This window comes from Heliconius melpomene, chromosome 6 (assembly GCF_056956725.1).
Source record: "Heliconius melpomene rosina isolate 202511_hmr_F chromosome 6, ASM5695672v1, whole genome shotgun sequence".
Taxonomy (NCBI): domain Eukaryota; kingdom Metazoa; phylum Arthropoda; class Insecta; order Lepidoptera; family Nymphalidae; genus Heliconius; species Heliconius melpomene.
Genome location: NC_140394.1, coordinates 10,240,112 through 10,264,756, shown reverse-complemented (window position 1 = coordinate 10,264,756; position 24,645 = coordinate 10,240,112). Strand labels below are relative to the sequence as shown.

The following is a 24,645-nucleotide window of genomic DNA, read 5'->3' as shown; positions in this document are numbered from 1 at the left end:
ATTTAAATTGTCTGTACAGTACCTTAGAGGTCCTACGCCTGAATAGTATCTATCGCAGCACTTTGCTCTATGATCATTCTAGAATGACATGAATAGAAAAATTGTCTACGGCTTTGGTGAATAAAACGTGGTTTCTGCGCCAACGTGTAATTTTTAAAGTAAAATATTTAAATTTTAAAGCAATAGTTTTTAATGGTGTTTCTCTTTACAGGTTAGTACTAAATCATATCAGTTTCACACTGTAATTAAAATTTATAAAAATAAATTTCTCTTTACAGAGCAACAACTACAGTTTTTGTTACAATAAATCCATATATTACATATAAAAAAACTAATTTCACGAAACTCATGGAACATTTTTTGATAGATAAAGTCAAAAATTGTTAAATGCACTGTTTTTAAACGGTTTTAATCCACAATGAAATTTTAGGATGACAAAATGGTTACCTTAAAAGAACAGTTTTAAACGATGTGCAACCTTGCGAAATCAAAAAGACGGAGGAGGAAAAAAATGCAGCTCACATACATTTAAACTATAAACAGTTAAAGAATCTTTTGAATCTCCTGCCGTCTCCAGTATTTACCTGCTACGAGGCAGGTGACACGACAAATTCTAAATATGCTACTATGCATAACAGCAATTGTTACTGCCTACACCGCCACCTACAGCTCCTTGAACACCAACACCTCAAACCACTACAGTGTATGTAGTAGCTCAACCACCGCTGACAATTTTTCTGAAGTTCATGTTTAAACTAAAAAAAGTTATCTTAAAAAGAACATTTTTGAATAATTGTTATGCACAACCAAGCAAAATCAAGATGACAGAGGACGGAAAAAAGGCTCTTACCCACACACTTGAACTATAAATAGTCCATGTTTAATCTTAAAAAGGTTCTCTTAAACTTATCTTTAAATGATTGTGATTTACAACCTTCCAAAATAGAAAAGACCGAAGAGGAAAAAATCGCAGTTGCTCAACATTATTAAAGCTTGAAATGTGAGACCAGAGTGGAGGCAACAACACAGTTACAGAGAGACCAAGAATATTAAGCAAGCACAAAATAAGTACTGACATAACTTGTTGATCAAGACCAATAAAATCTCATAGAAGTAGATTGTATCAAATTTAAAGTAACAAATGTACTTGACACCAATTAAACAACCTTCAACAATTATTTAACAATTATTCCTGGTATATTTTCAGGATAGAATTTTTCACAAATGTAAACTAAGTTTTTAACATTTTTTTCATTATTATAACTTTAAATATATTTTATTTATTAAAAAAATATGGTGTATATTTTTTTACAGTTTTAACTATTCTATAAAAGCCTAATACAATTAATTTTTATTTTTGCCTAAATTCAAACAAAATAAATAATAAAATTATGGTTGTAAAATAAAATGCCATTTGTTAAGGACGATGCACGCCCACTTAAACCTATCAAAGGGACACCGCCGCACACGCCTCATTTCGAAATCGAGTCGTAGATATTGGCGGTAAAGGTCAAAGTTGTTTAACCTTTAGTAGTATTTTTGTAGTAGTGTTTACGTTATTGATATCTATGCGTAACTGCGTCACACGAAATACAGGTAGACAATGTAAAAATAATCCTACGTCTAAACTGTTGAGATATCATGATTAATTTCTTTAGATATGGGTTTTAAATATTTTATTCTATATGCTGTTCGTGACGTTTCCATCCTGTATATTGTAAGTAATGATCAATATGTACTGCAATAGCAATCTTATAGCTGTTTATAGCATTTGTTATATCAATGTGACAAGTATCTAAACTAAATAGATGGATAACGTGTAAAAATAAAAGTCTATTCATTTAATTACTTAAACATTTTATTGGAAAAAAATTTCATCCTATATTGAAAGGCAACGTGGTATTGTATATTTTTAAGAAATTACGACGTTATAAAGTATCTAAATACTGCAGTTAATGGACAGGTTATATATAGTGTATAGGAGCCGGATGCGACGGATGGCACTCTTTGTAACGTTATACAAATACAAATCAAAATATATCTCGGGAACAAGTACACGCCACCGCACTGACACATATGGAATGCCTTCATTACACTTAAAAAATAACATTATACACATTCTATAAGCATACAATTAAATATTATACCTTCTTTTTTTAGAATTTTGTTCAGAAATTTTGTAAACTGATTTAGGCCGGAACTTTATCTATGATATATGAATCAATGAACAGGTTTGACCAACTCTGAACTCTTATTAAAGAATTAAGAGTAACAAATAACGGTTTCGAAGCTAACACCTAATCTACAATATATAATTATAAATGATTATAAAAATAAATAAGGGCCGTCGTCCCCTCCCTCTACCGCGCGGACTCCTTGAGCAACTAACTAGTTGTAAACATTTTAGAAAATATGGTGTTTGACACTTGACTTGTAACAAATCGCTTACAATAATTACTTATAATTGAACAAGTTTGCCTCGATCATATCTGGTATGGCGGTTGCCCGCGGATTTGCTCGCGTTTCTCCCCCTCGTTTGTAGGGACTCGTGTTTTTTAGAATTGAGTAATGTTAAGTAGCATAGAGGCAGTCAAACAATTTAATGTGAATTCTAAGAAAAAATTTTTTTGTTGTATATAAATAAAAATAATAAAAAACCCGTCAACAGAAACCCCATTCAACATACAGACAGACAAGTCCACGAACGCCCATGAAACTTCGATACATCAAAGTATTGTTATATTCCATTATAGCACATTATACATATACTAAAAATAAAATTACTATTAAGTAATATTCATAATTAATAATATTTACACTTAGTCCCGACAACGCCCGACCAGAGCACCGGTCGAAGAGACCGTTCCGGGCTACACGTACATACATACATCTAAGGTGTCGTACGTAAACTACGTCACGCGAATTCCATGATTTTCGACCCCTTGTGTGACGTCACATATTTTAAAACCGCAGTTAAAAATGATGTTTCTATATTATATTTCGAATTGTGACGCCATGAAACTTAAGATCCCCACCCCTCGATACACATGTTCATGTCACACCTCGCTAACCCTATACAAACGTGTGATGTAATTGACGAACGACCCCTAACATAAATAGTGTACAAATTGGACGTCGCGGCGGTTACATGTTCTCGAACTGGTCGACACGACGCTTGGTGTTGCCCTTGCGTATCTCGCGCAGCGTCTTGTACTTGTCGCGTCCCTGGCGCACGTTCTCACGGTGAATCTTGTCCATGGGCGTCTCCTTGGTCTCGTCCCGGGACTGCGCCAGGTCCTGCTTAAGGGCTCGCAGCTGGCTGTGGAGTCGCTCCGAGCGTTCCGCTAGCGTGCGGCGTTCTTCTAGTGGGTCGACCAGGTCATCGGGGCCACGTGCTAGTTCACCACCGCCGGCCTCGCTACCGCTGCCCTCTCCATCATCACCGCCGTCACCGTCGACGTCACCGCCAGCCTCGGTCACGTGGTGGTGTGTGGGGGTGGTGGCTGCGGCGAGTAGGGCAGCGGCTTCGTCCTGCTTGCGGCGCGCCTCCTCCACCTCATCCTGGAGGCGGCGTGTCTCAGAATCCTTAATCTCCACCTCTTGTTGGATGCGGGATACCTCCTCTTGTTTCGCCGCGATCTCCTCCTCCAGCTTTTGTCGTTCAGCTGCCTCCATATTCTATGCAAACAAACATACAGATTATATAATAGACATAATTTGTTTAAATGGAAAACATAGAACAATGTTTTTTTTTTATGAAGTGCCACATACTACATGTGTCTTTGGCTATCTTGTTCTTCTTAATTATTGTTCTCTTTTTATACATAATAAGTATACGAATTTCTTAGTAACAATATCCTTATTTACATTAGTGACTGCAAACACGTGAAAATATTAATAAAGAGGACAAGGATAATATAGGGCTGTTACTTTGGTCTCCTCGAGGCGTTGCATCATGGCTTGCAGCTCATTCTGGCGTTGCTCCAGCTCCTCCTTGGCGGCCTGCAGCTGACGCAGTTGCTCCTCCAGCCGTCTGATCATCTCTTGTGCTTCGACTAAATTAGCCTAAAACACACAAATCAATTACTTTACTTAACTTCACGCTTTATCTCTAGCGGTGTAGTCAGGGAGAATTATTTCAAATTTAATTCGCAATATTATGTCTTATGCTGATCTAATTGTCAGGTCTAAATTCTTTGTATTTTCCTGTCACCTCGTTCAATTGAACGCATCGTACATAAACTATCTATAAATAGTATTCTTTAAAAGAATGGATTTCAAAATATTTATATTCAAATACTATTTTTCAAAAACACGAATGTTTCATTTATCAAATTGCAATGTCTTATTAAGTTAGTGTAAAATAGTCGACCTGTGAGCGCTCCATCTCCTCCTGCATCTGCCGAAGGCGGTCCTCGTACTCCTGCTGCTTCTTCTCGGCGCGCTCGCGGGCCGCTATCTCCAGTTGCAGCTTCTCCCTAATACAATATATTATATTAATTTACTCGGTCAATGTCAATAATATGTAAGAAATAAAACACATTTTCTGATTAAAAAAAAAAAAAGGTTTCAACTATCAGTTAATTTTAAATTATTCAAGTTCTTTTGTGACAGAAATATGACCAATATTTATATTGAATTTGGTGTTTTTTGTTTATTTCTTTACAAATTTCATTTTTATCGTTGTTTATTGTCCAGAAACTAGTAATATATGTGGGGGTTCACTCTTATCACTGACCTCTGCGCCTGCTTGGCAAGCTTCTCCTCGCGCGCCTGCGCTTTCATCTGCTGCACGTCGATGGTGTCGGGTTTGCGGCGCCGCATGTACAGCTCGTGGTTGCCCATGCACAGCGCCAGGATGCGCTTGTTGACGCGCACGCGCGGCGCGAAGAATACGAAGTCGGGCGCCTTCTTGTCGATCGGCTTTATTATGAACTTGCGGTCGTTGAACGAGATGTTGCGGATCTCCGACCACGGGAAACCGATCTTGGGGGTCAGTCTGGAATTTGAGGTTTTTCATAATGTTAGTGTTCGTCCACATTCTAAGAAGATAAATAAATGTATCGAAAAATATTAATAATTTAAATTAGGTAAATGTGTAATTTGGTCAAATATAGATCGAACCTGATACCCACATACGATACGATATGATACGATACCCACAGTAGCTAAACGTGCTAGTAAAAGAGCTGTAGCCAGAGCCCGCAGTGAGATTTTGTCACCATTGTATGATAAACTTGAAACTGTGGAGGGGCAGAAGCTCATTTACAAACTGGCACGTTCCCGGGATAAAGTGACGCAAGATATCGCAAAATGTCTTTGCGTCAGAGATTCCTAGGGCACGCTGCTCTGTAATCATGACTCTATGAAGGAGAGGTGGCGAAGCTACTTCCAGGAGTTGCTGAATACTCAGCACCCATGCAGTCTTCATCACGACCCACCGCCTAACCTCGGACTTATTGCCCCAATAACCCTTGACGAAACACGTAATTGCCTTCGACGCATGAAGAACGGAAAAGCGGTGGGACCTGACGACATTCCGATCGAAGCGTGGAAATCGTTGGGCTCTCTTGGTGTGCTCATGCTTACTGACCTTTTTAACCATATCTTGAACACTGGTAAGATGCCGCATCAGTGGCGGCTTAGCTTTATTACCCCTATTTACAAGGGAAGGGGCAGTGTTCAAGATTATGGTAGTTAAAGGGGCATTAAGCTTATGAGTCATACCATGAAGCTCTTCGAGCGCATGATCGACTTCAGGCTCCGCCGAGAGTGTACTGTCTCTGAGTCTCAATATGGATTTCAGCCAGGATCGGGCACCATGGACGCCATTTTCGCCCTCAGAACTTTGATGGAGGCATACAGGGAAAAAAGGAGAGCTCTGCACGTGGCCTTTTTAGATCTGCAGAAGGCCTTTGACTGTGTGCCTTGTCAGTGTATCTGGTGGGCATTGCGATCCAAAGGGATCCCTGAGGCCTATATTGAGATTATCAGGGGCATGTACCACGATTCCGCTTCTATGGTTAGAACTGCTGTTGGCGACACTAGACCCTTCACGATTACAGTGGGGGTTCACCAGGGCTCGGCTCTTAGTCCGTTCTTATTCAATGTAGTGCTCGATACTGTCTCGGCTCACATCCAGGACCAGCCTCCATGGCTGATGATGTATGCCGACGACATAGCACTCATTGCCGAGAACCGACTGACGCTGGAGCGTAAAGTGAACCTCTGGAAGGGTACGCTTGAGAACGGCAGTCTTAAACTAAATGTGTCGAAGACAGAGTACATGGCCTGCGGGAGCCGGGACTCGAGCATCATCCTTATAGGTCCTGAGCCAGCCGTTAAGTCGGAGAAGTTCAGGTACCTAATCTGTTATGCACGAGTCTGGAGACATCGACCACGATGTCCATGGCCGGATAAGCGCTGCCTGGGCCAAATGGCGGGAGGTCACTGGTGTGGTCTACGACCGCAGAATACCGCCCAAGCTCAAGGGGCTGATATACAAGAGCATCGTCCGACCGGTTCTTTTATACGGCAGCGAATGGCCAGGCCAGAACTATCTCGGCACACTCAGGAGCTTCACGTCCCGGAAATGAAGATGCTGAGGTGGATGTGCGGCGTATCGCGGTCTGACCGCATACGCAACACATTCATTCGAGGTAGTCTTGGGGTCCGTGACGTAGCGGATAAGCTCCAAGAGCGTCGCTTGAGATGGTTTGGCCACGTTACGCGCCGGCCTAAGAACTATGTCGGACGCAAGTGCCTTGCTATACTAGTTCCATGGCCCGACCTCCCGGACGCCCAAGGAAGCGCTGGTTGGATGTCGTGATGCAGGACATGAGAGCCAATGGTCTAACCACCGAGGACGCAAAAGATCGTCCAAAGTGGAGTAGGTTAAGTAGGAAGGCAGACCCTGGTAATAGCCGGGATTAATGCCAGGAAGAAGGATAGATCGAACCTGATCTATATTTAGCTTCTCTCATAGCTTTACACTTTTCACATTTAGCAGTGTAAGCAGATAGAGGCTATATAAGCTAGGCAGCTTCAAAGCAGTTTAAGTTTTTTAAACTTGATATTGCAAATTAATAATTAATCAAATATTTAAAGTATGCATATTTAGTTATTAATAATTACATATTACAAAAAACGGCATAGTTTCAACATTTACGTGTCTAGAGCAGGCAAAAAGGGTTCAAGACCGCTCGTGACGTGCACAATTATTCCATTCTATAATCGATTATCAGAATCCACAGCATTAATATTAATTAATTATTCTTAAACATTTTCGTCACGTTTATCACATAGGCTACAATTGATGTAAGCATTTTATATAATTCGGTTGTAATATACCAAGTTTAAGCGGGCGAAGCCGCGTTTGGGCTGCTAGTAAGACTAAAGAGTACGAGGTACTTTGCAATGAACGGCTAGAGGTAACTTTATACGGAGTGATATAAGACACCGTCCATCTCAATGACGTCAGTGCATCGGGCTATCATGCAAAACGTAATCGAATACTTCGCTACTACTATTACTCTGTTGTTTTAATAGATTTAATGTAGTAAAACAAATTGATTTCAGTAATAGTACGTAGCAACAAATTCAAAAATCACCTATCAAAATCATAACAAAATTGTTGGGCGTCTTTACTAATGACAAACAGTTGTTTTAGAGGTATAAATTAAAAAAAATATAGTTTTACGTCTTTTAAAACAATACGGCGTAGTATTCCGTTACTTAAGGCAGGTTTTTAAAAAAAATACGAATTTTGAACAAACAAAAGACATCACTCGTTTTGTCAACCAATTCATATTACGCGAAATGAGACAAGTAAAAAGTTAATAACAATTCAACAACACTCACTTATCATCCTTCTCATAAATATTGAGTCCAAGCGCATCAACTCCGAGCCACAACTCGGTGTTCTTTTTGTTGCGGATCTCAAAGTAGTTGACACCATACATTTCTAAATCTTGGGCGATCTTGAGATACTCCATCATGGCGTCTTCACGCAGCATCCCGCGGTGTTCCTGCCACCAGTTCGTGATACTCTGCTCCCATTCCTCACGGGACATCTAGATTGACGAAACGAATTAAATTATTGCTTGTGTAGACTTACTTCTGACTTAAATTTCAAGAATATCTCTTTATTTTAATGGTTGATTTTAGGTATAAACGATTAAATGGTAACAACTTAAACATAAAGTAGAGATTACAGTATACGAGTACAATTTTTTCTCCTTGAGGTACACCTGATTATTTATATTTTCATATTTTCAAGAGGCCAGTCGTGGCATAGGGGCAAGTGTGTGACTGTTAACGCGACTGGTTGTAGATTCGAACCCCACCCGAGGAAATTAAATATTAAATATTTTTATTTTTTCGATCTGTTGTCGAAGCGCGGCGTTGAGTTCCACCACTCATTCATTCATCATTTTCCAACTAACCTTATGCTGATCAGTAACACGTTGCGGCAACAGCCGATCATTAGCGAGGAACCCAGCTCCATGTATGGACGGGTTGTGGTCCCCGTGACGCGCCTGCACCGCGTACGACGCGAGCAGCACCGACGTCTCCGGCGGGCAGTAGATCTCGTCGGAGAGGATCGCGTTTTTAACCTTAATTAACGTATAGGTAGACTGTTAGGCTTGAGTAATTAGAAAAGATTAGGTTAAGATGTGTAATGTTGTAAGTGAAGCCTTAGTAAGAAGTGAATTATGTTGTTTTTTTTTTCAAACAAATGGAGACACAAGACTAATATATTTATATTTTTTAATTTACATTTTTTTGTTTATAATGTTACAATATATATCAAAAATTATAATATAAGACATTGTACAATTTTCCTATGAGGCAACATTAATAGGGGAAAATGTACATCAACCCATAAAATTTATGGTAAATACAGGAAAACTACTGGCAAATTAACAAATTTTCATAAACACGATTATCCGTGTAAAGAGGTTGCGGTTTATCTTTTTCTTAGTAGAAAAAAATTGCGTTTACTTAATAAATCATATTTAAGTATCATACGCACTTGTAAGTAGAATAGTTTGAGCGTGATCTCTTGAATTAGTTCGTCAGCGACATCCTCCGGATAGAATTTGGCCCGAAATTTAAACTGTAGCGGGTTCTCCTTCTTCACATCTTGTTGCATCACCTGTAATTAAAAACAAAATTTTTGAACCCTACATAATCAACATTATTTAAAACAAAGTAAATATTATTTTAATTTTAGACTTTACGTTTCTTTTGCACAAGATTGAGAAATTGAATTCCCACACCATTTTCTAACAACCATACTAAAGCCGTCATCAATATAGTTTTGTATAATTTATCACATTACGCTAGCCATCTGCTAGGCAAATACTTAGTCATCAAATGTGTTTATTGAAATTTACGAGGAAACCTCCTTAACCTCTGCCTCGGCCTACAATATACCGACCGACGACAAAATGCTTATATTACAAGGCTTGTGAGATAAACGGGTAATTATTATTTACTTTAAATAACCTTCAGTAGGCATGTCGTATTATTTTGTAAATATAAAGATTACTTAGGTTTTTTACTATAATATAGTGTTGATATAACAAAAATCAATTGTATCAAGTGGCTTATTCGTCGTAATCTAATTGGAAGGTTTTAGTCTATTTTTGACATTGTACAGCCATAATCCTTGATACAATAAAATTACAAACAAAATTAGTGAATATAATTAAACATTAAATGTCAAATTAAAGTCGGCCATGATTTAATTTATCGTCTTAAAATAATTTAAGGACAAATATCTCTCTCTGCATATATAATATAATGTCATATCACATATCTTACCCATCTGGAGAACGGTAGCGACCCTGACTTCGTTGCGTGCCCGAGTGTCCAGGGAAAGCGTTAAAAAGGCAACAATTAATTACAATTCAGCGTCAGTTTTCGGCAAACAACATTCAAGGGTACATACGACACGAGACAGAATACCAACGAGTGCATAGCAACATAATATGCAGTTCAGTTTGAGAATTGTGATAAATATAAATAAATATAGTAATGTTTGGTATTTTATACTAATTTTATTTAATTTTACGTTTACAGATTCGGCGTGTGCCATCACACACCTCTTTCTGGCTCATCCTTTCTAGTTTGTTGGTTCCACATTACTCCTAATCATACAATTTCACAGAAACAACATTAACAATGAAAATATATCTGATGGCATAACAAAACTAATAAACGTTTCAAATTCTAACGATCATCACGTCATTGGCTGATGATGACGATTAAATTCTTAAATTCCAATTCTGCACTCTTAATGAATCGAAATTTAGTCATAATAGTAAATATTTATTATTTTAACAATTAATTAATACCCAAATAATGGTACTATACATTACACATTCGCTATCAAAAATGACTCACAAATGAAAGTTAAAATTTTCAACTAACTGAAATGAGTACATAATAATAAATAACGATAACGACTCCCGTTTCACATGTGTATAATATAACAACAAACTGCTGCTACGTTTTCTACAAACATTTGTTACGTCTCGAATAGCGTTAAAGCTATTTTGCTGTAACTGAAGCCGTCGTGGGGCAGCAGTCCTGCATCCGATTGGAAGAGTGACAGTTGCGGGTTCTATTTCCAATTGGCGAAATGAATTTCTTTTCTTCGCACTCAACACGTAATGTCTCTAAAATTGGGCAGAAAGTGGGGATTTCTTCTGCCTACCCCATTATAGGTATGCAGGACAAATGTGAGGCCAAAAATGAAAAAAAAAAAACATTCTAGGTAAGTTATAAATATTTATATGACAACATAAACTATCTAGCATTGGCTTTACTTTATCGTTCAAATATTTCAGAATACAGGATCTGATAAGATAGTGTGATGCAATCTTTTTAAAACGATAGGCGTCGATAGTAATGCTATCTGCCACATGTCGAATTTTTATTTGTTTTATTTTTTATTCAAATATGATAGCGATTGACACTGCAATTCTCTCAAATTTTATGAAATTTAATATTTAATATTATTTTTAAAATTTATATTTCCTTTTCTCTTATGTCGAGGTAAAGCGCGGCGTTGAATTCCGTCACTGACAGGAAACAGAGTGTCTTAGCACTAAGTTTCCTCTGCCTACCCATTTGTGTGCGGGAAACAGCGTGAAGCGGATTTTATATTTAATGAGCACCAGTAGTTACGGAAAAGGTTTCCAAGTTCAAATAAATTAATCCGAAAGCTATATTGGTATACAATTTTACAGGATATGACTAAGCTTACACGGTAAATATTGAAATACTAGTGAAACGGGACAACACAAACACGTTGAGGAAAACTTTAGCTTTGATGCTAACTCTATATACCGAGAATAAGTAAATGTACATAAGAAAAACCATGGTATTTCTTTCCAGAAGGTTCTAGCATAACGCTAAAGATTTTAGCATATAGGTACAACTAGCACTTCTACATTGTTACCAGATCGTCTGCCCTATCAAACGCCGCTTCCTCGTCGTCCTCGGACACCATTTTCCTTACCGCTGTGGTTACACACCGTGCTGTTTTCTCCACCACTGTTTCCGGCTGTTATTTATATGTTAATAATTAAACTTATTATAAATAATAATAATAATTAATTGAATTTAATTAATTATCATTAATTAAATCATTTATACAGTATCAAAACCAATCGGCGTAAGTTCAAAGTTAAACAAGTATTAAGTAGAGTCGTCTAATGGCAGCGAGCGGCGGGAGCGAAAGTATGGTCAACAACCTCGTGTCCGCGATCGCTGTATCAGCTGTTCTTGCGAACATTCCTGCAATACCGGTACTAGTCGATACTATCATCTTAGTATGGAATCTTAATAATATCAATAAGCCCTAAAGTACTAACAATATATTTCCAAAAAAAAAAGTTTAAGTTAACTGTATAATATTCCACAACTGTTGTAATTGTATAAATAGAACTCTAACAACTTTAATTACTTTCCTATTAAAACCCTCTTCCATATTTCTATATGTTCCATATATCATAGAGAAATTGATCAATTATGACGAACTAGCGCAATTCATTGGAAACATTCGATTTAGTGAAACTCGCGATCGTGTGAGAGACATTTCTCCTCACCATTGATACGTTAGCTCGCGGCGCATCTCGGCCGTGGCGACGCCTTTTCTTATAATAATTCGTCTTTAAACCTGATTGATGAACCGCCATTGCACTTTAAAGAATGAATTAGACATGCAATTATCTTAATTTAGAGGCAGTTTATAAAAAATTGCTTTTAAACGATGATATTTTCCTTGCGAGACGTCCATCGGCCGTATAAGATTGCGAGAGATTAGCCGTGAGGCTGACCAGATCGTCGTGCAGGTACGTAGCTGCGTACGCATGTCGTAGGTATATAGGAGACGGCCGAGCAAATGAGGTTCGCTACGCGTGTGCGTGGCAGCAAGGTCGTCTCTCCGCACGTCGCGCCACTTTCACTCGTATGTATTTCGTTCATGTTTTTTTCCACGATAAAGTCTTAATTAATTGTGACTTTAGTGCAAATTTATAGGGAATTCTTTATTTTAACCTCGTATAAAACTCAGTTATCTTGTTAATACATTAATAACTTAAAGTAGAGGTCAGTTTTGGCGCTACTGGCGGTGGACTGTATCTGTATACACGACAGATTGTGGGTTCGATTCCCACGCGAGGAAATGGTATATTTAATATTTTCATTTTCTCTGGTAACGAGGCAAATCGCAGCTATGAGTTTCTCCACTCAACCCGCAATGTCTCCAGGATTGGTCGGAAAGTTAGGAACGGAGTTTCGTAACACTAAGTTTTCTCTGCCTACCCTGCTAGGCGCGGGATACAACGTGAGGCCAGAAAAAACCTAAAATACATCCTAACATAAACACAAACGTACAGTAGAAAGATAGCCTTTGAAGCAGATATTGTTTATTAAATGACTTGCAAAGATAGATAACGAAAGATGCGAAGCGAGGGTCACCCACCACCACCTGGTGATGAAGAGTCGTGGGAACGGGGTCAGGCGGGCGCAGTGTCTCGCTTGGCTGGCCGCCCATTGCGCATCGTATGTGCTGATTTGGCGAAACCACACAAATGCTTGTTAGTTAAGACTTTTATTAAAATAATTAAATTAATCCATAACTTTTGGCGGTTTATTGGGTGCAAAGAAAAATGTTTAGGCCATATAAATTAATTAGTAATTTAAGATTAAAATGTAATATATATTTCTGTGAAACTTCAAAATATAAAAACATAAAATATTTTTTTAATCGTTGTTCATAAAATCAAAAACCCTTGTGTTTACCAAGACCATAAAATTATTATTTTTTTTTTCATATAGGATCATCCTAGCTTAAAAAAATATATGATGAGGATATCCACAACAAAGTAAATCCAGTAATGAGTGTTAGTTCACCGCCTAATACTATCAGTACAACTAGGTGGTGACCTAACTCTCCATTCAGTAATCATTACTGTACTTACGTACATACACGTGTCACAGAGGTGACATAATAATACCTATAATCTATATATATAAAAGGACTTGTCCTCACTGACTGAGGTAAGACGCGCGCACAGCCGTAACCGCTGTACGTAGAAACGTGATATTTGGACAGATGTTTACTTTCGTAATCTGGACATCCACTAAGAAGGGATTTTGAAAAATTTTTACCCTAAAGGGGTGAAATAAGGGTTGAAAGTTTGTATGGAAAACATTTTAAATCTGCACCGATTTTTATAAAATTGTAAATTCAAACTCTTAAAAATATTTAATTGAACACGTGTTTCACGGTTTTCTAGAATTTACCCCCTAAGGTTGCCAATAAGGGGTTGAAAGTTTGTATGGAAAAATCTTTAAATCGCCACCGATTTTTATAAAATTTGGAACTTAGACTCTTAAAAATATTTCATTGAATACATGTTTCATAGTTTTCTAAAATTCTCCCCCTAAGGGTGCAAATAAGGGGTTGAAAGTTTGTATGGAAAAGTCTTTAAATCGCCACCGATTTTTATAAAATTTGAAATTTAGACTCTTAAAAATATTTTATTGAACACATATTTCATGGTTTATTAGAATTCACCCCTAAATAAGCAAGCGGAGCTGCGCGCGTCCGCTAGTTTGGATATAAAGTCACACGACTAGTGGCGTGATGATCGCGAAACATGAATCCAATACAAATCTTGATTTCTTGATTATTAAACACCGAGCGAAGGTCATTTTGTGATGTAACTTAGTATTTTATCATTTTATAATATTCCACTTAGGTGCTGACAAAATTACTATACCCCATCCTACCTACTTATTCTAATACCACACCCCAAACTAAAATTTTTCAGAAAATCTTTTTTTTTTCTTTTTCAGCATCACCGCCAGCGCCGATTTTTCGAAGCATTGCGTGTTTAGTGACTGAACTCATCGTTGCGCTTTGCCTTGTTGCCGGAGCCAAGAAATTAAATTATTATACCCAAATGACATATCACACAAACGGAATCCGACAAAGACCTTTGTGGAACCTAAAAAAAAAAACAGGTTCCACAAAGACGACACCGGTTTTACAATAAGTATCTATCAAACAAGCATAATAATATTCGAATCGACTTATCCACACGGCGATAACACAGAAAACCGTGACGCAACTACTGTAGTCGCGGCGGGTATCGAGGCCGTATTTCATATGCAACGATAACGATAATTATCGTAGATGACAAAAAGCAGCATTCCGTGAGCAATGGAACGGGATCGCGTGCGTGAGATCTGCTTGCATGGAACCCAATCTACTAAGCGAGTGTCACAACTGGTCTTGAGACCTAACGCGCTACTCGTATGTCCTGTGGACGACATTAGTGGATAATGAGCTTCTGTGTTATTTATTAACTGATTGTAAAGGGATGTGGGTTCTATTCCCGCTAGGAGGAATGAATTATTCTCATTTTGCCGTACTAGTAACAAGACAAAGCCTAGCAGTGAGATCCACCACTCAACTTACTTAGGCCCTAGATATTTACAAACCGGTCTCAAGTCAATAGTGAGATGCCGTTTTCATTCACAATAATAACATTTTAAAGACGTGACTTTAGCCGTAAGCAGGTAGTATTGTATTATTAAATGCTATTTTTATATTTTTAATCATCATAAACAATAATGTTCGTCCTTAGATACAATATTTTATGCAAACATAATTATATACTACATGCAATGAGTTATGAGACGTTAATTAACGTTTGACTGACATTGAACTGGTGCAAATTTATAGATGTAATACCCTCATGCTGGTAGCTTCAGCAGGGTAGGCGAATGGAACCTAGTTTTCCAGACGCCGTCAAATTTTCGAGACATTGCATATTGCATAACAAAATTCAACGCCATACTTTGTTTTGTTACCAGAGCGAGGAAATAAAAATAATTAATTCAGTCAGAATCGAACCCACGATAGTCGCGTTGAAATATGCAGTCCAGACGCTGTATCGCTTCGCCACGACGACCACAATGTAATGATTTAATGTAATTTAAACGCTAATGGGCTATCTTGAGTGCGATATTATCTGTTTATAATTCATTTTCAGTAGCCTGGCGCTCTTAGCAGATTACGTGATATCTCTCTATTGAGACAGTTCAACGTTTGTATAATGAACTGCTAAGTGACTCAACCCCGCTGGGAGTCGCAGGGCAATGTCTAATATAATTGGCGTCTGGATCATTATTTACTTTATGCTGCGCTCGCGGACGGTATTCCCAAACATTATGTGGATAGGACTGGCGATCCATGCGCGGCTTCGCCCGCTTTATCTTATTATATTATAGAAAAGTTATACAAAATCTTTACATGAAGTGTAGCCTATGTGTATTATGATGTATAAACTATATTATTGTAAAGTTTCATTTAAATCCCTTTAATTTTTACAAGAAAGTAGAACAAACATCCATTTTAACAAACTTTCACATTTATAATATTAGTAGAATTTAAAAAGAAATTTACTAATATTTTATTAGATTTTTTGTACATAATTTCAAATAGAATAAATATCTAAACTCTACGTGGTAATGCACGTGTTCATTGGATAGATTTTTTTAATTGCTTGATAGCGATCAAACTCAAAGGCTGCGCTCTTTTTACCAGAACAAATATATAAAAACAATTCTATTCCCAGATTGAGAATCGAACCCATAACCAACCATAATACCGAACATCCAATACTCCCTTCTATTTTCACTTTACCAATTCCGTAAATACATGTATATTTAAGTACTAAGTTAATATTTTACGTGCAAAATTTACTTATCTCGCAGTATCTACGAGTATACGAGGAATAACTATAAAAGTTTTAATTACACGATGACTAGATAAATACCCGCCGCCGGTGTGTTTTATCGAACTAGTCGTTTTATATGAGCTTAAACAGGATTAAAGGTACATCCGTTGCATTTATACTTCTAAAAATAAGCTTTTTTTCAAAGCTACGATGGAATATGAACGTGTTTTCTAATGGAAGCGGGTTCTAATTCCGTTGCATATGTGTTTTTAGTTTCATTGTAATAAGTAACAAAATAATATTAATAAATAACTAATGTCTGATTTACATTAAATTATGTAAATTACGTTATATAACAAGCAAAATATTAAAATTTTGATTACGATAGAAGTTTACTTTAAAAATAATCTCTAAACATGATAAAAAAACTTAAATAGTTGCCACTTGGAGACTCTAGAGAGAGAAAAAAAAAAAAGAAATTTGGGCATTCTATTTGTGTCTCCGACACGCGTGTGTCGGGTTTGAATAACTATCGTATTGCACAGTTGAGGAGAAATCGTAAGTAAACTTGCACTGGGACGTCTCGGTCAACTTTCCCGTTGCGACCAGTGTTGCCAGTTTCTGTTTATACTACCATTTTGGTATGAAAACCTTCATTATTTTTCGAGGCCAGTCGTGGCGTAGGGAACAGTAGACAGTACAGTGGGACTGTAAACACGGCAGGTTGTGCCGATTCAAAGCGCGGTGTTGAATTTTGCCACTCAACATGCAATACCCACAGAATTCCGATTCGGAAAATGGGAAACGAAGTGTCTTAACACTAGATTCTCTCTGCCTACCGTTGCTGTGTGCGGGATACAGCGTGAAGCTAAACAAACAGTAAATAGACAAACAGTGATAACATTAGTTAACTATTTATTTTATCCAGATACATAAACAAGTAAACAGGTGTAATAATTGTAAATGATTAAATACTTAGGAATTTGATAATTTAATAGCATTCATTTCTCAATAACCGAGCTTATCAAAAACGTCAATTTGTTTAGTCACAACGGAACCGCCAGATGAATCAGCTATACTATACATAATATGCATTTGTAATATTATAATTATAACAATGAACCACATTCTCAAGTTTTAAAAAGAAGAATGACGTAAGTAAACGTTTTAAAGGAAAATTATTTAACATTGAGAGCCAATTTATGTATATTATTTGTTAACGTTACCTTACTGGCAATATTTAATATGAAACTTGTTGAATAAATATTTCAATATATATCCTTTTTATAGAAGCACAAGCGTGCGACCGTAACCCGGCAGGCTGTGCGTTCGATTCCCATTCGAGGAAATCAAATATTTAATATTTTCATTTTCTCGCTTTAGTAGCGAGAATTCGGTGAAAAGTGGGGAACGGAATTATCTTAATACTAGGTTCCCAAGTTTGTTCTGTCTACCCTGCTATATGCGGGATACAGCGTGAAAAAAATATCGATACTTTATTTTTATTTGTCCTATGAGAGTTCAACTTCACGATGTACTACTATGTTCTCCACTCTCCGCTCAATTTTCAAGACATTGCAAAAACATTGAAAAATTACTTATTTCTGATAATAACTATGAGCATAAAAGACAATAATCTTAATCAGGATATATTCCATTTAATAGTGTATTAAAATAATTATACGATATTATATCATTATTATCAGTAGTGATATCAACACGGTTGTTAATTTTGTCAGTCCAAGTCTATGTATGCGTCATTCGTCTCTGGGTGACGATTACGTAAGTGCTACAATATAAATTTGCCACAGCCTTTTTTATGTGAGAAACATCATCAAAAAGTATGAGATCAAATACGTGGTTTTGAAAATATATTTTAGTACGAATAAATAATACAAATGCCTGCTAAGTGCAATTAACTCCGTTTTTTTAAATACGTTGTGTTAAGTCACTCCATCCTTAGTGTTCCACCTAATTATCTATGTAATACGCGTTCATTGATTGAAATCAACTTCGCGCTTAGTCTTGTTACTATACGACGAAGACTATATCAAAATAATTATAAAATTCAAAATTCTTAGTCGCAATTTTAACGACAACAAAAGGGAAAAATTCTAAGATAATTAACATTATAATAAGAAGATGATGTCACACAGTGTTAAGGTACCTTGACGTCAAAGTAAGGCGACGGTAAAATAAACACCGAAACACGATTCACTTATCTAAAGCCGCTTATCACTATGCCAATTTATAGTAACGAAAATTTATATTCTTAACTGAACTTTATATATTTTTTTTATTTAGAAGATTTTTTTAAAGTAACTCTAATATTTTACAGTTTTATAATTATAGGCCCATTGTACATATTCTTATGAGAAAAACCATAATCACGCAAAAAAAATACTTTTACATTAAGATATAATAAAGCTCGATAGTTTCTAGTTCTAGTTACTTGAATGCGCCAACTTCCGGAACTGCTACTATTGGTACGGATTGAAAAACTAATTTTGTGTTATACCTATATAAATATAAAATCTATTTATTATTATTAACGTAAATAGTTTCGAATTAACTCACTGTACGTGTATACCATGTCATACTCGTAAGTTATTTGCATATAGGTAACTAAGATGGCGTAGGCGTAAGTAAAATCCACTATTAAATGAAAAACAATCAGAAATTCCATAGTTCATTAATTCAACCACCATTTCACAGCCATGACGTGGCTTTTCAAATTAATCATTCGAAGTGTGCATGTATGTATGTATGGTACATCCGTGTAATATGTCGGAAACCCATATACAGTACTGCGTCTAAGTGCCAATAAAGACGTAATAAATTATGTAGTCAAGTGCTGGTAGCTTGTAACGGCTTATCGTACGACTCTATCTCTTCTCGTCCTTTTCATCACTTTCCATATGATTGTGTAATACAGTGATAATGTTCAAAGGAATGTCTTTACATTTGCCGCCGTGTCAAACAGAATTATCTGTGTATTTTGTTTGTTTATATAAGAAAAGTAATTTAAAATAATTAAAACACATCAAATATTGATTTATTACTTCTAGAAATGAAGTGGAACTACCAAGCCATTTTTTATGAAACGTAGTCTCCTATGTTGGAATATACCTACCTGATTTTCGCGGGCTGTTACTTTTAATTTTTGAGAAATCACGTTCATAAATGTCAAACTCTACCTTTTTGACGTTATTTAAAAGAGAAATCAAACTCTTAAGATTTGTAAATATACCTTTATGATTTACCATTTCAAATATATAAAACTAAATTAATTAATTAAACTAAAATTGATATAAGAAGAATTCAGACAATTTTGAGGTAACAAGTAAGTACGTATTCACCTTGTGCCGAGCCTTGGCTCGCACATACCGGTACCACATGCTTCATAAATATGTAATGATTTTTAGAATAATGCCATCTGCTAACGATGTAATGTTAATTTTTTATGCATAAAAATGGCTAATTGGGACTATTGTCTTGAATTATTTATTTTTAATTTAATATTAAAATTACTTGTTATGTATAATCTATTGAAATTTATTCATAGAAATATTTTTTAATAAAACCTACTAGCACAAGGTAAGATGGAAATGCACAGGTATATCGTAAGCTAAGACACAAAACAGGAAAACTTAAGAAAAAAAAACGATGATTACGTGTTCTATGATAAATTATATGTGGCAGATACTAACATCTACATTGTAATATTATTAAGATAAAAAGTGTAGTTGAACGCGCATATCTCAAGAATCACTGGTTCGAATCGAAAAATATTTTTGCATTGCTTAGTCCCCTCACCGCGAAATGTTATAGGCTATATGCTATATGACATTAATCGTTTCGATGTAACCTAGCGTGCCTGCGGTCATAATTACCTTCGACACTTAGTGTGTTAGGATGATGTCAAAGACACATGTGACATTATTCATACACAACTCTTAGTTACGTCTAATTGATCAAGCAGGCGAAGCCGCAAGTAGAAGCTAGTGTAAAACATAAAATACACAAATTTAACGACAATTCATTTAACTACATTTCATTACCCCACATTTTAAAAGTCCTTCAAATCCAATATCCTTATAACTCTTAGAAATATAAATGAAAATTTAACAACCTTAAATTATTTAAAGTGGTATATTGTACTTAGATAAGTTTAGCTGTATATTTCTTATTACTGTAATTTATAGTTAGAAAAGTGGGCCCAATAATGCCAACATAAAATTTTATTACTGTAATTTATAGTTAGATATATTTACTAAACAACCCAATAATGCCAACATAAAAATAATCCACCACCCTTTTGCGTTTAATATTAATAAGATTCTACTATATTCGATAACAACTAGTATAATAAATAAAGCTGTTGCAAGGAGGTCGACGGCGAACGCCGCCATGCGGGTAATTAAAATTTGACCGTTAGCGTTTGAACATTCGACAATCTACGCGGGGGAGTTTGAATAACGACCGTCGCATCGTGAAACAGTTGGAATGTGGACTATATTATTCATGTGGACTATATGGAGAATTATGAGATTGAATTTTATTAATAACTATATTTATATAGAACAATATATATCTTGGTGTGGATGAGAGGACGAAAGGTATAGAACTCACCAAGGAATGTATAGAGAGTTACTTAAATTATGAAAACTTTGGTTAAGACTTGAATTTTAAAACGAACGAATTATTTACGGACATTAATCGAAGCTAAAACTCGTCTATTCGATCGACGTTTTGAATATAGCGCACTTTTTGTCGATGGTGAAAGTATCTATTTGAGAACAGACTGCTAGATTTAATTTCTATACAAAATACTACATAAGCTCAGAGCACTTGGTTAGACTTGTTCAGTAAATTCTTATTAGTACTATTTCTTAAAAGCAAAAAAACATATATCACTCAACATCCATTGAAATAATCATTGACGTATTTGGGATTTTCCCACATTCCTATAACACAGTCTATACTTTAAATTTTTGTTTAATACATTTAAAAATATTTACATATATAGCTAGCTATATACCCAATATATTTAAAATCAATTCAGTATTTAGATATGACTTGAAATGGTAGCCTAGAAACGACTTACAGCGTTGAACTCCGCCACAAACAAGTAGCGATAAGCAAAGTAGCTAAATACGAATAATATATAAAACAAACGCCAAGACATGCTCTAGAATATTAAAAATGAACAACAACAATGACAGGCTGTAATGTCATTTATAAAGATGACCGCCTTAAATGGTGACTCACTGGTTTCGTCGTATCTTTGACTCTGTGAATGAATTGAATGCAAAAACCAATGTGGGCTCAACCTCGAGTAAAGGTAATATCGTACCTGCCTCATGTGAGTAATCTCTGGCTTTGACTGCTGCCTACTGAGCTGTGATTAACTTGAATTTTAATATATCCTCCTCAATAATATTGAGGTAAATAATAATTTATGTATTAGCTGTACTAGCACATATGTAAGATATCTCAATGACTCTATGTAATAATGTAAAATACACATCATCTTAATAACGACCAGAATGTAAGAATCGTTCACTCGATTTAAAAAAAAAATCCTATTTGGATTTTAAAAAATATAAATATATCTTATAATTTTTAAGTATAATTATCATAAATTGCAATTAAAACATTGAAAGTCCGCCTAAACTAGAGTGAATAACGTTAAAAAAATAATATTAATTCTTGGAATAGGTGCCATTGCAACTGATACGACTCGTGGGCCCGTAATTATAAACTGCTTTTAAGTCCGAGATCGATATTGAGATGCCGTTTTCATTAATAAATTATATATCTATGAAAAAAGAAACGGCATCTCAACACGGATGGACTTGAGTGCGGTTCATCGATGGTCCATTTTTATAAATATATCAGCAAATAAGATATCTTTCAATCGATTTCAAATTTCATCTTTAAACGGTATTTGAAATCGATTGAAAATTGGGCTATAATGATTTTAGATTGACTGCTATGTGCAGAGTATGTCACTTCAAGGCACGTGCTCGTTTCAATTTCCACGTTGCAATCACGAGACGACTCACCAGTAGTAAGCATTAAAAGATATCGTTGTGACAAAAATAGATTTGCAAGAGGCACGTATTGTTTTATCGTGTATAATAATTATGTTATTAAAAGAATTTATTAAATGTTCTTATTAAAAACTCATAGTAAATGTTCGTTCTAGATATAATAATTAATATATTCCGAGTATGTTATGTTACTAATAGTGGTTGAAAATAAATTATTAATTCCATCCAAACTGTTATAGAATGTCATTGATAATTTGTTACCGACTGCGAGAAATTAAATTAGTAAGAAGATAAATGTATTAGTAATATCTACGAACATTTTCTATGAAAAGAAATAATAATACTACACTATTATTTTAAGGCAATGAAACACAGAAGATGTCAGAAATCAACAGTATGGTGGTTCCAGTGTTTGTTTTTATACTTATCAACGTTATATTTGTTAATGATAATGATAATAGCAGACACTCCTAAATCCGGTTACAAAATTATTTACTTAAATATTTCATAACATGTAACTATTGAAACCTATAAAGCATTTAAAGATTGACAATTTTCGATATATTATACCGATTTATTTGACCAATTCTCATCTGAACACGAATATCTATGCATAATAACCAATAGGAATGTACCGCAAGTCGCAACCCACTGACAAGAACAAGTTTGGTAACATTACACCTGTTTGACCATTCACTGGGAGAACACCAGTGAATAGAAAACACGGAATTTGGCGAATCGATTGTTAATAAAGAAATAGACAATTTTAAACAACAAAAAGGGTGTCGTAAGCTTTTGTTAGGCGCAAAATATCGAAATATGTCGGAAGAATCAAACTGTCAAAGAAACTAAACGAATCAAATAAAAAAAGATCTCAAAAAATATTCGTAGAGCAGCTTATTTGCAAAAGTAATTAGAAAGGAATCAACGAAGTACTGCTATATAAATATAGATAGGTATATTATAATAATTTTAAGTAAAAAAAAAAACTAGCTGTCCTCATTGATCGAGGGTTTTTGGTGAAGTTGTACACGGCGACATTGGTAACCAGGTCAATGTCAGCGTAGTATATGTATACAAGGAAATCAATGTGGCAAAAGGTATAAGTGAAAACAAAACGAAGGAAATACGCGTCGCCGTGAATTACAATTCTGATGGAGAATTATGGAGATGGTTATTTAGAAAATCCGGTTCGCACTCAGAACGGATGGTTCTGTTCACGTTTGTTTCTGTATGTGTGTGTTTAAAAAAAATATTTGTTGGTTCAAAATTCACATCTCTACGCTTAGGTATTTCTTGGACCTTACTTGATAAGCTAACTGTGACGTCGTTTCACCACGTAATGACCAGTATCTAAATTAGGCGTTCAAAGTGGAAAACAGACAAGAAAATGAAAATACATTTATTAGTTTTGAAAAGTGCTTAATTTTAAGTCTTCCTACAGATTCTTCCTACAGCAAAAATAAGTTATATTTTAGCACCAGCACAATTTTGTCTTATTTATCAGCGACAGTGTACCCATTTGGCAAACAAGCGTAAAAGTAATCTCGCAAATAAATTGATGAGAACATAACGCTTTCCAGAATAACAATATCGACACACATAAACTTGAACTTGATGGTTTTGGCTGCAGATAAATTCTCGAGTACGTCACGGCCTTATATTAGATACAAAGTACGTCAATCAGTGTAAAATATTATTTGTAAATGCATGATTTATTACTTCAGTTGGTTGCAAATAAATCATTTTATATACCAAGCTATAAATTTGATTATATATATATTTTTTTAAATATTAGTACTAGGGAACCTTAAGAAGAACGAGATGTTGCCATAGCAACATATATGCCACTTTATAGAAAAGTGTATATTGTCAAGCATATAGTAGTGTGTGTTATATTTCTCTATTAAATTTCAAACTTCTTTTTCGCCAAATTTTCATAAAAAGGGGTACAACGTTTTTGCTTTACATAGTCACGTTTATCATGTGTAGTTACAAAATATATGATAAAACTAACCTTCTTGTAGAGCTTGATCCAAGTGAGATCGCCCTTGGAGTCGGTGTACTGGAGTCCAAAGAACCAGACCTCGCGGAGACCGATGGTCTTCACGACTTGGTCAAAGAGCTGTTTGCCGGTCGTCGTCTGCTGGATCGCGAACTCCAGCTCCGCGTCCATCGTCGTCACCCGGACGTTCATCTAAAAATATTTATTGTTCATTAAATATACTTCCATAACTTGTTATAGTTTCCATGGGGTGTCTTAGATATATAGGATTTTAAAAATAATATGTTTAAAGCAGTACATTAGTTATATTTTTGAACTG

At 35.7% G+C, this 24,645-nt stretch overlaps 1 protein-coding gene across 4 annotated transcripts in view; it reads right to left on the bottom strand.

The window, feature by feature from the left end:
• Nucleotides 1–1,840: 1,840 nt before the first annotated feature.
• Nucleotides 1,841–24,645, bottom strand: part of Moe (moesin) — a 39,814-nt gene continuing 17,009 nt past the window's right edge. For 2 of the 4 annotated variants that reach the window (XM_085186445.1, XM_085186444.1), the window contains 10 exons: nt 24,339–24,518; nt 11,471–11,575; nt 9,829–9,855; nt 9,035–9,157; nt 8,445–8,615; nt 7,861–8,072; nt 4,739–4,999; nt 4,373–4,478; nt 3,931–4,065; nt 1,841–3,678 (listed from right to left, as the gene is read on the bottom strand). In XM_085186445.1, coding sequence (XP_085042571.1) covers nt 3,145–3,678; nt 3,931–4,065; nt 4,373–4,478; nt 4,739–4,999; nt 7,861–8,072; nt 8,445–8,615; nt 9,035–9,157; nt 9,829–9,855; nt 11,471–11,575; nt 24,339–24,518 — 1,854 coding nt within the window. In that variant the 3' untranslated portion in view covers nt 1,841–3,144. The remainder of the gene's footprint in view (nt 3,679–3,930; nt 4,066–4,372; nt 4,479–4,738; nt 5,000–7,860; nt 8,073–8,444; nt 8,616–9,034; nt 9,158–9,828; nt 9,856–11,470; nt 11,576–24,338; nt 24,519–24,645) is intronic. The other 2 variants (XM_085186447.1, XM_085186446.1) reach the window with 1 other exon arrangement.